The sequence below is a fragment of the Lemur catta genome, chromosome 10 (genome assembly GCF_020740605.2).
Source record: "Lemur catta isolate mLemCat1 chromosome 10, mLemCat1.pri, whole genome shotgun sequence".
NCBI lineage: Eukaryota > Metazoa > Chordata > Mammalia > Primates > Lemuridae > Lemur > Lemur catta.
The window spans coordinates 34568173-34583501 of NC_059137.1; the positions used below are offsets into that span (position 1 = coordinate 34568173).

General features: G+C 57.1%; 1 protein-coding gene across 1 annotated transcript in view; it reads left to right on the plus strand.

Annotated features, from left to right (window-relative positions):
* SHB (SH2 domain containing adaptor protein B) overlaps window positions 1-15329 on the plus strand; it is a 133143-nt gene that overhangs the window by 94046 nt on the left and 23768 nt on the right. Inside the window, exons 4-5 of the mRNA XM_045562446.1 lie at window positions 8298-8469; window positions 14270-14389. Of these exons, the coding sequence (XP_045418402.1) occupies window positions 8298-8469; window positions 14270-14389 (292 nt within the window). The remainder of the gene's footprint in view (window positions 1-8297; window positions 8470-14269; window positions 14390-15329) is intronic.

Genomic DNA, 15329 nt, shown 5'->3' on the forward strand with positions numbered 1-15329 from the left:
TAGATCTGTGCCTGGCACATCACGAGCTCTCAGATATTTGCTAAATTATTGAGTAAATCAGGTCTCAGGAAAACCAACCCCAAGTTCTCTTAGGGGCGCTAGAAGACACAGATAATCGTGTGGCCTGCTTGCATAGAGATGGTTTGTTTCCATGTCCCTCTTGTGTGCTGCCCACCTGTCTCCTCTTCACATGAGGCTGAGGAGACCTCTGGGGAGGGCATTTCTGAGCGGCTGTTGACCACTGTGGCTGCCCCTTCTGGTTTGCACTCCCACCGGGAAGTGGAAGGTGTGTCCCTGCCTGTCTGAAGGTTGACCGTGAGTCCAGATGCCATGTTGGGCCGGGATGCGGCAGGTGTGCCAGTGTGCGGCAGGAGCACCATGTGAGCTGTGTTTGTGGCCAGCGCCTGGTTTGTTCCCTCCTGTCTCCTTACCTCCCTGCTGCCATCTGCAGTGGGCTGTGGCAGAAACATACACAGCTGGGCTGGGGCTTTGGGTCTCATGGACGGGGAGGCCGGTTTCCACAAGTGCCCAGCCTGCTCCACACAGGCCCTCAGGATGGGGGAAAAGTCACTTTCCCAGACCTTAGGATGCTAAATAAGTCCTGCAGGTAAAAGTGTCAGGAGACACACTGCAGTAGACGTGAATAGGTCCCAGGTGTGTCTAACCTAGAACTCAGGTACTGGGGCCAGGGGAGTCTGGATTTAAAGCCCTGTGCTGCCACTTGTTAGCAGGGTGATCCGGGCAAGTGTCTGTTTCCACTTTTGCAAGGTGGGGTGGTACTAGGCTCTGGGAGTCGGGGCACGGTGAGTGCTCAGTAGATGCATCACTGTTGTTGCCTCTGTTTGTGAGAATGCATCACACAGTAGGCAGGTTTTATGCTGAACTTGTTAGGGGCCTCCAGGATTCAAGTCCAAGTTCAAGTCTAGCTGCTGACTTTGGGCGAGTCAGTCCCTATTGCAGCTCTCCATTTCTTGCCTAAAAAGTGAGTTATGGCAGTAAAGATGGCTTGCTTTGGCAGTTGTAGAGGCCCGTGTTTGGGTTATTTCATCATTTTAGTCAGGCTTTCTCCTTAGATTTCCTACAGCCAAGCAGCAGCCCTTGGAGTGGGGTCTTTACACCCAGGAGTTGTGTCCGTGTTTCCTCTGGGGAGTCACAAATTGGAGGACCAAGGTGCACCCTCTTCCGCCAGGCCTGCCTTCCCCGCCCATCCCAGGCTTGGACACGCATGCGCAGTATTCCTGGAACCCAGGCAGCATCCCAGCACCTGCCTCGCAGCCTTCCCGACGGCCTGTTTTGCGAATCGCTGGCTGCCTCCCTTCACAATGAGGACCTCTGTTCCCGGGCACCTCCCACGCTGAGTGTCAGCACAGTGCCCTGAGGCCTGCATGTGTCTGCGAGGCGAACACAGAGGCCTCTTGTTGGCGTTCCTGGAAACCCAAACCAAACATTTGCTGAGCCACCCGTTGTCTTACAGCTTCCCTGGAAGGAGAGCCAACACTCATCAGGTAGGCGGGGTGGTGGGTGAGTGAGGCCTGCTCTTGAACCACAGGGAAGAAGGGGCCTCGCCTTCTCCATCTGTAAAATGGGAATTCTAATAACTGGTCTCTCTGTGTGTTGATGGGGGTCAGGTGAGATGACGTAGTATTTTGTTGTCATGGGAACAGAATTTCAGTCATCTACAGGTGTTTGTGCATTGCTGCAAACGTTTATGGCGTTTTCATAGGGGGTCATGTCGTCCACCCCACCTCCCAAACCAAGGCACAGTCTGCCCTCCTTCCCCCATCCCGGGGGCTCCCAAGTGCCCGGGGAGCAGCCCCTCTGTGCCCTCCGCCCCCACCCTCACCCACCTTTCCCCACACAGACGCCCGCAGCACCCAGCCTGGTAGCTGGCAGTCCGCAGGAATCCTGCCCGGGACTGAGTGGAACCTCGGGTGCCTTGACTCTGCCTGTGCGCCCTTGTTTTCTCAGGGTGATAGGACATCCGTGAGCAAACACCAGGCCCGGAACAGTCTCCGGGCCCCTCCTGTCAGCCCCCTGTGGTTTATAAACACAGCTCATGTTCATTTCCGGCTCATCCACTGAGAGGCTCACGAAGCCTCTGACAGCTGAGAGCTCCTTGAAGTCAGTCTGTGCACAGTGCCTTGTTATATTGTTCTAAGCCTCGCTGGCTGTGCTTAAAGGAGACCCCATCCTGTACTGACTGGACAGCTGGGAGGGTCATAGACTTCAGGCCAGCAACAAGCAGCCAAGCAGTCTGAACTTGGAGAACAGTGCAGGTCTCACCTGGGGCCCAAGGCCTCACTCGGGGCCACCACCCATACCCTGGTCAGTGGGGAGGACAGGACGGGGTGTGGCGGACTGTCGCCTCTCCTCTCCCTGCGCCTCCCCAAGGAAAGGCACACCCAGGGCTGGGATCCCAAAGCGGAAGGCTGAGGGCTGAGGCTGGCTGCCTGCCATCAGTTCTGAGAGGATACCTGCACGCCTCACTGTGCAGAGGCCAGAGCCGGGACAGTGATGTACACAAGGGACTCTGGGGCTCAGAGGGGAGAAGGGAATTCCACCTAGGGGGTCTAGGGCAAAACTTACCTCAGCCTTGGAGCTGGGCTTTGAAGAATAGCTGGGATTTTTGCAGACAGAAATCGTGAAGAAAGGAATTCTAGAGGGTAGATGTGGCCACAGTAAAGGCAGAAAGGTGAATGATGGATTTGGGGACCGCCCATCCTTTGTGACTAGACCCTAAGGGTGGGTGTGGAACCCAGAGGGGTCCTGTAGGGGAAGATGCATCTGAAAGGTCACGTTGGAGCCACTGAGGACCTTGAACATCAGAGTGAGTTTGCCTTTTGTCGTGGGGCACTGGGGAGCCAGCAAAGATTTGAGAGCCCAGGAGCGCTGTGCTTTAGAAGTCTATTGGCTTTTTGGAGGTTGCTCTCTGAACAGGGGGCAGGAGGGAGATGCACCCTGAAAGAACATAGTTCCTTCATGTAAGCAAACATTTTCTAAGCACCTTCTCCATGCACGGTGTTGCGGTGAGTTTAGGCGCAGACAGCAGACTGGAGAAGACAAAGAGAAGTAAATCTGGAGGGCTGTGAGCTGCCAGGAAGGAGAAGTTAGTTCTCTACAGGTAGGATGGGGGAAGCTTTGTGGAGGGGATGGCATTTGTGCCAGATCTGGGAGGCTTCTAGACGTCATCCGGATGGAACAGGAGGGTGGTCGTTCCAGGCCTAGAGGTGGAAAGTGCGCCGCAGGGAGGGGAGGTGAGTGAGGCACAGCTGCTGCCAGCCCAGCCCTCGGTGCTCTGGCAGGGAAGGAAGCCCTGTGGACCCATGGTCCTGGGCTCGAGTCTTGCCCTGCTCCTTGGCTTCGAGACCCAGAGGAGTTCTTCCTCACCCTTCCTCTGGACTCCGTTCCCTGTCCACTACCCACATGGCAGGGTTATTAGGACTAGTGCTAACATGGGTGCCTTGGATGCCACTGTCTGTCGTTGGCAGTGACCACAGGACTGATTGGTATAAACTGTGTCATAAACCAGAGAGGGGACCACCAGCTACAGAGGCCAATCCAGATGGGAGGACCAGGACGGCTTCCCTGAAGGTGGGAGCGCTTGAGCTGGGTCTCAAAGGATGAGTCCTGTCACTGGACCAGAATTTTGGGGAAGACATTGGGGTGATCTAGAGGGTGGCTGGCTCAGCCTTGGAGGACATTAACCAGGCCACCTCTCCCAGCACCACCAGGACTCTGAAAAGTGTCAGCAGAACCAGTCAGAAGGGCTTCCAGGACCTTGTCCTGCCCGGCTCTGAGTCTCTCTCCTTCCTGCAGGACTCTCACTCCCACTTCTAATTGCCTATAGGTGGAATTAATTAGTTCTGTCATTCTAATGACTCACAGGGGTAGCATATTTTTTTCTCTAAATGCAGATATTCTTTTGACGGATTGTGTCTTTATCTTTTGCAGAAAAATCACTAAATTAAAAGAATTGCCATGTTAAATTATAGATTAAAGAGAAACTTAATTAGAAGGAATGAAAGCAGTTGTGTTTAGAGCTTTTTGTCCTTAAAATTTTTTCTTTTGCTGCCGAAGCACAGCACTCGGAGTTCGTATATTTGTATTTTAGGTGCAGTGATTTGCCTAATTAAGCTTGTCATTCATCACCACCTGTTCCCTCTAAAATATGTGGCTATATTATTAAGCTTGCCAGCAAATGTATAAATTAATTCATTGGGGAATTACAGTGTTGACTAGGACGTTATTAAGTTTTATCCAATTTATCTGGTATGAAAACCGATATTTTTCCCAGTAAAGCAAAACAGCAGCTCATTAAGTTTCTTCATTTAATCGCTCACTGAGCACCTGTTACGTTGCAGGTACTGCACTGGGCATGAGGGGTGGGGCACGCACGGCACAGCCCCTGCCCTCGGGCTCCCAGGGAGCCAGACGAGGACACTGGCGATGCGGGTGCCGTGGGAGGCTTCCTGGAAGGGGAACCCTGGAGAGTAAGTAGAGTTGCTCAGGTGCAGAGGGTGGTGAGACCTGAGGCTGGACAGGCAGCCAGGTCTGGGAGAGCCTCCCGGGTTGTGTTGAAGAGGTTATGTTGCGTTCCTCCCTCAGCCTGTGTTCTGTGGTCCATGCCACTCTTTTTATTACCGTCGGGGTCTCGCTGTGTTGCCCAGGCTGGAGTGCTGTGGCTGGTCACAGGGGTGACCACAGCGCACTGCAGCTGGAACTCCTCAGGCAGTCCTCCCGCCCCGGCCTCCTGAGTAGCCGGGACTGCAGGTGTGGTGGCCCACAGTGGGCACTGCCTCTCTGCTAATCCTCTGTGTGGCAGGGGGTCTATTAGGGGATTTTTATCTTGGCAGAGATCCCCAAATCCTGATTTTAGCCAGTGGAGCCCCAGGATATCAGGTTAAAAGTGACTTAACAATTTATCTGGTCCCTCCCTCTCCTGAGCCTGTGGCAGAACTAAGCCTGGCACCTCTCCAGCCTGGCCCCCTTCCCACACCAGGCCACTCCACTGCCCCTCGGCGTGCCGTTAGCTTCCTGGGCCAGAACAGCTGCTGCTGCCTCCTCCCTATTTCTGACAACCTGGAAATTTGCAGCGGGGAGGCATGCAAGAAGTGCACATGGGTCCCACGCTCCCTGACCCCATCTCCTCTGAGTTCGTTTCAACGGGGGCTTCACCTTCCCCCAAGCCAGGAATCTGGGCATCACACAGTCTTCCCCAACTCACCCCGACAAGTAATCAAGTGCTGTCGGACTCATGTACATCCCTTCATCACCTTCTCCTAACTAGTGTCCCCGCCTCCGGGGTTTCCCCCAAACCCACCCTCCATCAAGAGTCAGAGAGGTCTTTGGTCCTCCCCATCCATAGGATCAAGTCCAAGCTCTTTAGAAAGGGGCTCCATGACCTGGTTCTCACCTGTCCCTCCAGCCCCAGGGCTCACCCCTGCCCAGGGTCACCCACTGAGGGCTGTGTGAGGTAGGTGCTCAGGTCGGCACCTGCTTCACCTCTTTCTCTCCTTCCCCGAGCCCTGCCCAAGAACAGGGACCCCGCGGCTGACTGCCAAGAGGACTGCCATCCTTCCTCAGGAGCCCCAGGGGGAGGTCCAGGCTGCTGGGAGGCCAGGGAGGGGCGGGTGCTGGTGGTGACGTGTGTGCCAGGGCCCCAGCTCCAGGCTTTACCTGCCCCACTGCCATGAAAGCCCCCATTCCCCCATCAGCCAAGGGAAAGGGCTTTCTCTCACTCCCAACCCAGGGCCTGTCCCCTGGGAGGGCCTTGAGGTCATTGCTGTGTGTGTGGTTGGACTCAGGACAGAGCTGTGGCCAGAGAGGAGGTCGGAGCCCTCAGCGAGTCTGCCCACTCCATGCAGCCAGCCTGGCCTACGTGGGGGTTTGGCCTCCGTCCTGCCTCTCACAAAGCTTAACTGGAGTCTTTGGAGAGTCTTCCTGTTCTAGAAATGCCAGCCCCATCCTTCCAGTGCTCGGGCCAAAAGCCTATGGTCACCCTGGATCCTCTTGGTGGATCTGTCACACTCCACTTGCAGTACGTGGGCGAGTCTTGCGCCCCTACCTGCAGAAGGCAGCCAGAGCCTGACCGCTGACTGTCACTTCCTGCTCTCCTGTGCACACGCACTCTCTTGCTCGCCTTCTCTCTTTTAATTACTCAACTTTATTTCTTAGAGCAGTTTTAGGTTCCTAGCAAAACTAAGCGGAATGTCCAGCGTGTTCCCAAGAGCCCCTTGCCTGCGTCTCTCTTCAGCACAGCAATTGCGTTAAAAAGCGCCCAGGCAAACCATCACCAAAATGGCAGAGCAACTCTCTGTGTCTCAGATGAAGCCAGAATCCTTCCCAAAGCCAGGGATGTCGGATGACCTGGTCCTGTCCCCTCCCTGACCCTGCTCCAGTTGCTCAGGACTGTTTTGTTTGTCTGATGCTCCAGGCACAGTCCCACCCCGGGGCCCCCGAGCTCGCTCTTCCTTCTGCCTGGAATGTCCCTCACTTCCTTCAGCTTTTGCTCAGATGGCCCTTCTCAGAGGCCCGTCCTGCTGTGCTCTCTCTACAGCAGTGTCACCAGCTGTTGATACACTGACTGATTTATTGCCTCTCCTCACTGGGACTCTGGGCTCCGCAGGGTGGGGACTTTTGTCCGTATGCTCACTGCTATTTCCCCGGCCTTGAACTGTGCCTGGCGCATTGAATGAGTGGTTAGGAATGTCACAGGTAGACAGACCGCCTGTCAGACCTCACCACTGGATGGACAAGCTGGCCATGTGCTCTGCACAGTCGTGGGAGCCGGTGGGTCCTGCGTGGCTGGGGCCTTCGCTGGGCAGGAGCCCCCCTCCCCCACCTTGCTGTGTTCTGTAGTGGCTGATGGAGAGTGTCTTGGAGGGACGGAAGTGCCCCGCAGTTCCTGGTGGAGGAGATTGCTCAGTGGCGAGACATAGAACAGGTTCACCCACGTTCCTCAGTCGGGCTGGGGTCTCCCCACCACCCTCCATGAACACAAGGGTTGGATGCCTTGTGTCTGGTCAGGACCGTCTGGCCGGGGTTGGAGGACGGCTCGCTGCGTTCGTGCTTGCTGGTTAGAGCAGAGGTTCCTGCCGTCAGGTGGCTCAGCTGAGGACGTGTGTCCGTGGGCCTGCAGCTGCATTCAGCTTCAGGACCCTGGGCTGCGGGCCCTGGCCGGGTTCGTGCGACACTCCCTGCGTGCTGGGTCCTTGGGTGTATCCTCTCAGCTGATCTTCACATCCTGGCGAGGTAGGACATAGAGACTCAGAGAGGTTGAGTAACTTAGCCAAGCTGCACAGCTAGTCCCTGGCAGACTCAGGAGAGGAACTCGGGTCACGTGAGTTCAGTAGCTTATGTGACATGCCTAGTGCCGTGTCTCCATTAAGCCTATGTGATAATAAAAGTAAATATTTATAATAAATAAGGCACAGACTCTGTGCCCAGCACTCTGCTACAATCTCTATTTGTGCCACCTGCTTGAATCCCCATGAGATGGGTGCTGTCGTTATCCCTGTTTTTCAGAGGAAACTGAGGCTCAGGTGACTTGCAAGGTGGAACACCTGGTCTCTAGGAAGCCTCTGGCAACTCCAATTGCAGTTCATTATTTTCTGTTCTTTACGGGGTGTCTCCAGGGTCCTGCTCTCAAGGGGCATCCTCCCCAAGTCCGGGGAGCTGAAAGATACTCCCCCAGGCCTGTCCTGTGCCGTGGGCTGCTCCAGCCTCGCCTGGGGGGTGAGTCCAGGACAGGGCAGGCTGTGCCTGGGCCCATGCAGGGGATCTGCATGAGGGGGAGCAGACTTAGGGGATACAGCCTGGCCCCCAAGTGGAGCTCTGTAGGGGTATCCCAGCAGGGAGGGACAGGTGTGCCCATTGTGGCCTTAGGTGAGATGGGAGGAGGACAGGAGCCACTTGGAGGCAAGTTTCTGGCACAGTATGAGGAACAACTAACTGTCTCTCCTGAAAACTGTGCAGTGGACAGAACCCCCCAAGGGAGTGCTGTGCCCCCCTTGCTGGAGGTTGCAGAGAGATTCCTGCAGAGATAAGGCTGAGCTCTGTGGCCTCCAGAGACTCAGCCAGCCCTTCAGACGCACCATCTGGCTCTGACTGCACCTGAATGTCCTGTCTTAATAAGCCAGAATCTTTTGAGCCATGTTTTTGCATTGCCTGAAACTGTTCCTCCTGCAGACTTTGCAGTGCCAACCAGAACGGTTGACTGTTAGCCCTGCCGGGCATCATCAGTGACTCCCTGGACTGAGCCCTGCGTAACCGAGCACTTTCTCTCTCTCTCCCCACAGCCCAGTTTAACGGCAACGAGAAGCGGCAGTCATCCCCCTCGCCTTCCCGGGACCGGCGGCGCCAGCTTCGTGCTCCTGGAGGGGGCTTCAAGCCCATCAAACATGGGAGCCCCGAGTTCTGTGGGATCCTGGGAGAAAGAGTGGACCCTGCCGTTCCCCTGGAGAAGCAAATGTAAGTTCTGACCTGAACTCCCAGGTCACCTAGTCATTTCTTTATGTTCTTGTAAAAAATCAGACAGCGTGTTAGCGCTCCAGAGGCTTTTAGTCTGACCCTGCCTCCGCCCTCTTGCACAGACAGGCAAAGCTAAGGCACATGGGAGGTCAAGGCCACTGTCAAGTCAGCGGCAGACCTGGGTTAGAACGTGCATCTTGACCCCAGCCCTGAGCTTGTCCTTTCCACGCTGTGCTGCCACCCTCACCTTCGATGGCCAGGAGGAGGGACTGCGGTATCATCTTCGTGGTCCACCCCTCGCTTTTACATCCTAGTTTCTCATTTCACTGTGCAGCAAATGAGTTCTTGGAAAAGTGACGTATAGACGAAATCCTATCCCTTAAGTGTAAGGCGAAGTGTACATTAGACTAATTTTCTAGCTACAGTGATGCGCTCACTCCACACCTGCTAGGCATGAGGTGGGCAAGGCCTTTCTGCTCTAGATTTGGGCTTTCTCAGGCCTTTGCCCGGGGCTTCCCTCCTCCAGTCAGTGGCCCGGTGTGGTCTGTTCTGTGCTCCGTCCCCTCCTGGCTGCCCCCAGCACGTGCTGGGCCCTTTCCTGCCCATCCCCTCGACCATGGTTTCCATCTCCCTGCTCTGCCAGGGCCTCGCTGTGCACAGGTGCCTGCTCTGCTGTGAAGCCATCAGGGGCTTCCCTTGGCCTCCGGGGTAAAGTCCCCTCTCCCCAGCCCGCCGTTCATTCCGTGGATTGTCCCCAAACTGCTTTCTCAGTTTCTAACCATGCCACATCCCTGGACCAGAGTGAGCTGCTTCAGGGACTTGCTAAAGCAGGTATGGAAGCTGCTGCTGGTGCCTTCAGGTGTAACATCTGCTTAACAAGCAAATGTGCAGTAAGTGGGGTTATCATCCCCATTGCATAGATGGGAAAATCGGGGCCCAGAGGTGCAGAGCCTTCACGGCTCACAGCACACCCCACCTGAGTGCACCTGGCGACCTAGACCCTGCCCTCTCCCTGCACTTCCCCTCCTTTTCTTCTTCATTCATGCCCCGCTCAGCACACGCCTGGCGCAGAGTAGGCACTTGGTAAGGCCAAGAGAGTTGCCAACGACAGACACGGTTCACGGGCCCTTCTTGTGCGTGTCGTGTGCTGTGCTGGTCCAGGCCGGGGAGTCCGGCCTCAGCACCACAGGAAATGCTTGCTCGGTGCAGGATGCAGGGTCTTCTGAATGATGTCATGCGCTGTCATCTCGGGAGGCCACAGCCTCCTTCGTGACACCTGCTCAGCCACACAGAGCACATCGGGGAGGCGTTCCCACCCGGTATTGTTAGTCATCCTCACAGCCTTGCAGGTGCAGGTTTTGCTTATTTATGATCAAACTGTACATTTTTAGTCGAAGTATGACCCAGAAATGGCTGGGCGCTGCTCAGCGAGCGTCCTGACCCCCAGTGGCCAGGTCTGCCTGGGCCCAGCCCACTCCCGACTGAGCCTCATTCCCGGGGCTGGGGGTTGGGCTCTCTTTCCTCTCCAGTTCCCACCCGCCAGGGGCCCCAGCCAAGTCCAGAGTCATGACTGGCTTTTCCTCCCCCGTCATCTCATCTCCCCAGGATTATCCTGGCCTTCCAGAGCCCTGACTCATCACCCAAGAGGTGTGTTTAGGTAAATTCTCACTGTGAGGGAAGCCTAATGACCCAGGTGGAGAAGATCACTTAATCCCCCACCTGGCCTGATGCTGCTTCAGAGGTCAGGAGGCACCTTGGAGTCTGCACCTCTCCTCTGCCTGGCCTTGGGGAGGCGGGAGGCAGGGACCTGAGGCACTGGGGGTGCCCCAGCTTGTACGGGGTGGCTGAGGGTCAGCAGGCACACGTCTGCCTGGGAACCCCTTACCTCCTTTCCCTCCTGGGATGGTGGAAAGGCCACTCCAGTGCTCAGGGAGTGTCGTTCCCCACCCCGCCCACCTCCTGGAGGCAGCCCAGCACCCCCTCCGTCCCACATCATTACCATCAGCGAACAAGCATGTTCCAGTCATGAACTTTGCCTAAGTAAGTAAATAAAATAGCCTCGGCCTGACATCCCTCTCCAGGTACTGGCCCTATTGGGAACAGCAGCTGCATGAGGACAGGAGCTTGTCTAGGGCACCACTGTCTCCTCTGTGCCCAGAGCAGTGCCTGGCACGTAATAGGAGCCCAATCAATAGATGAAGGAACAAAGTCTCCAAAGAGCTGTAAGCACTTCTCCCCTCTCCGTCACCTCCCTCTCTCTGTCACCCGCCACAGCCAGCTCCCCTCTTCTGCCCAGTCCCCGGATGACCCTCTGTCCTCCATGGCAGCACAGTTGGCCGTGCCCTCCTTCTGGGACTCTCTGCTCCTCGTGTTCCTCCTGCCTCCCTGGCCACTCCCTCTGGCTCCTCCGCTGGCTTTTCACCTCCGCTTGGCCTGAAGGCTACACTTCCCAGGGCTGTTTCCAAGTGCCCGCTGTCCCTGGGCCGTCTCTCCCGGCACCCTGGCGGTGACTCACGGGTGCGCAGCCCCAGCCCACACTTCTCCCAGGACTCCTGCTCCGCTGTCCACTGCCCTCCTGGCAGCTCCGCTTGGCTGACGAGTAGCCATCTCAGCCGTAACGTGTTCAGAACCGGGCTCCTGAGCTCCTAGAAACGCGTTCCTCGCGCAGCTTCTCATCCCCATAAACGACATCCCGTCTAGCTAGTCACGGCTCACAAGTCCTGCCAGCCCTCTCCAAAACACCACCAGAATCCAGCCGTTCCTCATCTCTGCAGCTACCTCCCACCTGACCCATGCGCAGCCTCCTAACTTGTCTCCCGCTGCCTCTCCTCAAGGCGGCCTGGCTGGTCTTTTGTAAGATCTTCCAGAGCATGTAATATCTCTTAACAGAAACTCTTATTCCTGTCCAGTTCACTCAGGATGAAATCAAACTGTTCCCCTTGGCCACAAGGCCTCAGGTAACTGGCCCCTGCTCCTGTCCCACCCTCATCCTGTACCACACCCCTGGTCACCATGCTCAGGCCATTCTCACCACCTTTCTGCTAGGCAAACATCCCAAGCGCTTTACTACCTCAGGACCTTTGCACTTGCTGTTTCCCCTGCAGAGATGTTTTCTCTGGCCCTCCACACGATTAGCTCCATCTCATGATGATACGGGGTCTCAGGTCAAATGTCATCTGTTCGGGTCCTCCCCTGACCATTCATTCCTGAGTCGGCGGCATCTTCTCCCGCCCCAGTCACTGCCTTAGTGCAACCTCGGTGGTCCTACATGGCACCTGTCTCCATCTGAAACCCTTTCCTGTATCCGTGTGGTGACTCTCCCTCTCCCCACATCAGCCCCGTGAGATCGGGATGCAGTGGGTCGCAAGTAAATACTACATGAGCTGTCGGACGTTGGCTGGGATGAACGGCCATGGTCGAGCCTCCCTGACTTCCTGGTTCTGACCTGACCGCCAGCTCCACAAGGTCCAGCGTGGCCCCAAGATGGCCCCTGCCTGGCTTCTCTTTTCAGTCCAGGCAAGGCCTGTTCAGGCCCAGCAGTTGGCCCCAGCCCCCGCAGGACCACCTAAGCCCAGCCTGGCTGTCGGTGGACAGCCTCCTGCCGCCAGGCTGGCCAGTGCTGGCGTCCCTGGTCCGGCGCCCTTTGCCTTTGTCCCCTTTGATCCTCGACCGGAGTTGCCTGCTTTTCTCTCTTTGAGGAGCAGCTGGGGAAGCTTCTCCTGTTTACCACCAGGGATTATCCCTAACGATCCAGCGGCCCCTGAGGCCCGTCTGCTGCTGCCTCTGCTGCCTCTGCAAGCCGGGCTTGCTCCTGCGCTCAGGGAGGGGCAGGCGGCGGGCAGCACCTCCCCGGAGACCACTTCCAGGCCTCTCTCCGAGGACGGCTCAACTTCAAGTGGCTGGAACTTGTTTTCCTAATAAAACGCTTTTGTCAGCTCACTGGGGGTGTGTTACACAGTGAAATCTCCCCGAGGACGATCTTACCAAATCTGATAACTCTTATTTCTAAAATCAGCTCTGTCTTTGCTGCTGCCAGTCATAGCCACCTATGCTTTCTAAAGCATAATGTGGCCTTTGTGTTTCTGGACATGTTTCAGGTGTGGCAGCCCATGCACCCCGCACTTCACATTGCTCTTTGTGGATTTCTCTCTAACTGAGAAGGGAAGGCTGCCCGCCAGTGGCACCCTCCCCCACGGCCTCCCTTGGCGGGTCTCCCCTCCAGGTGTCTGGCTCCATGGCTGCTTTCTGGGCAGACTGCGACTCAGTCACATTCCCGTCGGATAGGGACACTCACGTCTACTCTCCAGTCCTTGACTCTCTAAAGTTGATTTTTTTAGGGCTATAATGTTGTCATGGCCACCGCCGCTGTCTGTCGAGAGCACTGCCCGTGCGTGGTGGGAAGGGCACGGGGCAGGCAGTGTGGGTTTCCCCCGAGCAGAGTGTCAGTGGCAGGACTCTCCGAGGTGCTGCTTGCAGGACATTCCCGGGCAAGCACCAGGAGGCAACGTCTCCACTTGCATCTAGAAATTTAAAATGCAGCCTCTGGCCGGGCAGGAGCCTACAGTCATTGCAGATGGGATGTCAGCCACTGTGGCCTGCAAGGGCAGCCTCTTTCTGCTGACACTCCCAGCTGCCACGTGCTGGGATCCGCCCCCCACCAGGCCCTGAGTGAGCCCTTGCTGCGGGTCCTCTTGTTCCAGCGTCACAGCCCCAGGAGGGGCTGGTGCGACCCTCACTCCGTGGAGAGCCCAGGTCCAGCCAGGTCAGCAGCCGGCCTGGTTCCGACCCGCGGCTGTGCCTCCGTGGACGAGGCGCTTTCCGGGCACCGCACTGCCTGGCGCCTCTGCCTCTCCTGCTGGCCCCGAGTGTCTCCCCTCCACTGCCCCGTCCCTCAGAGACCAAACTGTAGACAGAAGCACGTTTTGAGTATGCCCACTCGCTGGCAGTGAGGATCTTTACTCTTCTGCTAAAATTTTACGTTCAGCTTTTCCATTCACGAAAATCAGGTTCCCGTGTCCTCCTGTGGTCGGGGGCCTTAGTCAGGCCCTCTGCACCGCGCCCCTCCCTTCAGATTCTGCCGCTCACTGGGGGTGTGCGTGGTATCCGAGAGCCGCCACGTCGGTGCCCAAGCGGGGCCAGAGCCGTCTCCTTCCGAGGAGCATGGTGCGGCCGCCTCGCTGCCCACCGCTCACTCCCTGCGTGTGTCCGAGTCAGCGTGGCCCTGCCGCCAGCACCCTCTGATGGCTTCCGTGTGGCCCAAACAGAGAAAGGCCCCTGGCCCAGCCCACCTCTCCCCCTTGCTGCCTCATTCCTAGTTCTAGAACACTCCAGGCAGCGCCTGCCCCCGGCCTTGGCCTCTGCCACTCTCCTCCTGCCAGGAAAGCAGGTTTCTCCCTTCATGGCTTCATCCCTGGCCTCTGGTGGTCTGTACTGAAATGTCACTCTGTCCACAAGGCTTCCCTGCCTGAAATAGCAGCCCCCCCACTACCCCCCAGCGGCATGACCTGCGCCATTTCATGTCCGCAGCACCTGTCGCCATACCGTGCGCTCTGTGATCACTGAGTGTCTGGCCCGACTCCCTGCACTAGAACGGGAGCTTCCCGAGGAGGCAGATGGGGCTTTGTTCTCTGTTCTCTCCCCAGGATCCGGCAGTCGGCAGGTGCCCCCTGAAAGAATGAAGGAACGCGCGACTGCCCGGTCACGGGAGGCCCTCGGGGGACCCTGAGCCTCCCCGGGGGCGTCAGGGCTGTGGGAAGTCCCATCCGTGCTGGGCTCTGACCGCTCTCCGCTCTCTCCCCAGATGGTATCACGGAGCCATCAGCAGAGGAGACGCCGAGAACCTGCTGCGACTCTGCAAGGAGTGCAGCTACCTTGTCCGGAATAGCCAGACCAGCAAGCACGACTACTCCCTCTCCCTGAAGTGAGTACGCCCCACACGCCCCCCCAGCCCTCCTCGGCCGCTGTGCCTGTGGCGGAAAGACCCGCCAGTGTCCCCCGGGAAACTCGCCAGCACAAGTTATTTCAAGCCTCGGTTTTTCAATTTGATCTTGTTCTCCTGGGACACAGAGGAGTTTCTGTGTTTGCCGTTGCTGCCTTCCCAGAAGAGGAGGGGCCTTTTCTCAGGCTCTGCATTAACTAACGGCGAACGGCTTCCCCACATGCCGCGGGCACTTAGCCTCGCCCCTCTCGGCGCCCTCATGCGAGGAAACTGAGGCTCACGGAGGGGATGTGGCTGGCGGAAGTGGCAGGGCCAGGACTCGTGACCAGCCGTTTGACTCTGCACGTGCCACACTGCCGCTGCGAGAGCAACCCTTTTGTTGTGCTCTAGGTCACTGTCTGGGCAGGTCTGGTTTCTATGTGTCTCACGAAGTTGGGGAGGACGAGCAGGAAGAACCTGCCGGTGGTGTCATCTGCTGCTGCTTTGTAAACTGTCCCGTCTTTCCCACCCACGAGGCATTGTGAGGTTGGGCTGGCCCAGAAGTAAGAAAAGGGTGTTTTGATTGGGTGCCCCATCATTCAGTGCTATTGCTGGGTGGGACCCAATAGGTTGTGTCAGCCCGTTTTACAGATAGGAAAACTGAGGCCCAGAGAAAGGAGAGATTTGCCAAGGACACATAGAGAGTTAGTGACATAATTGGGGTATAAACCAGGCACTTCAGCCAGCATAGAGCCCCAGAGCAGTGAAGCCCTCTGCCTGGCTTCGCCTCTGTCCCACTCAACATTATTAGCGGTCACGTGACAGAGAGCAGGCCTGCTGGGACACGGCTGTAAGGGGACCCCTGGCTCATGCCGGCCATGTAGACTGAGGTATCCGTGCGGCCAAGAAGGGTGAGATCAGCCTGTGCTCTCTGCTCAGGACT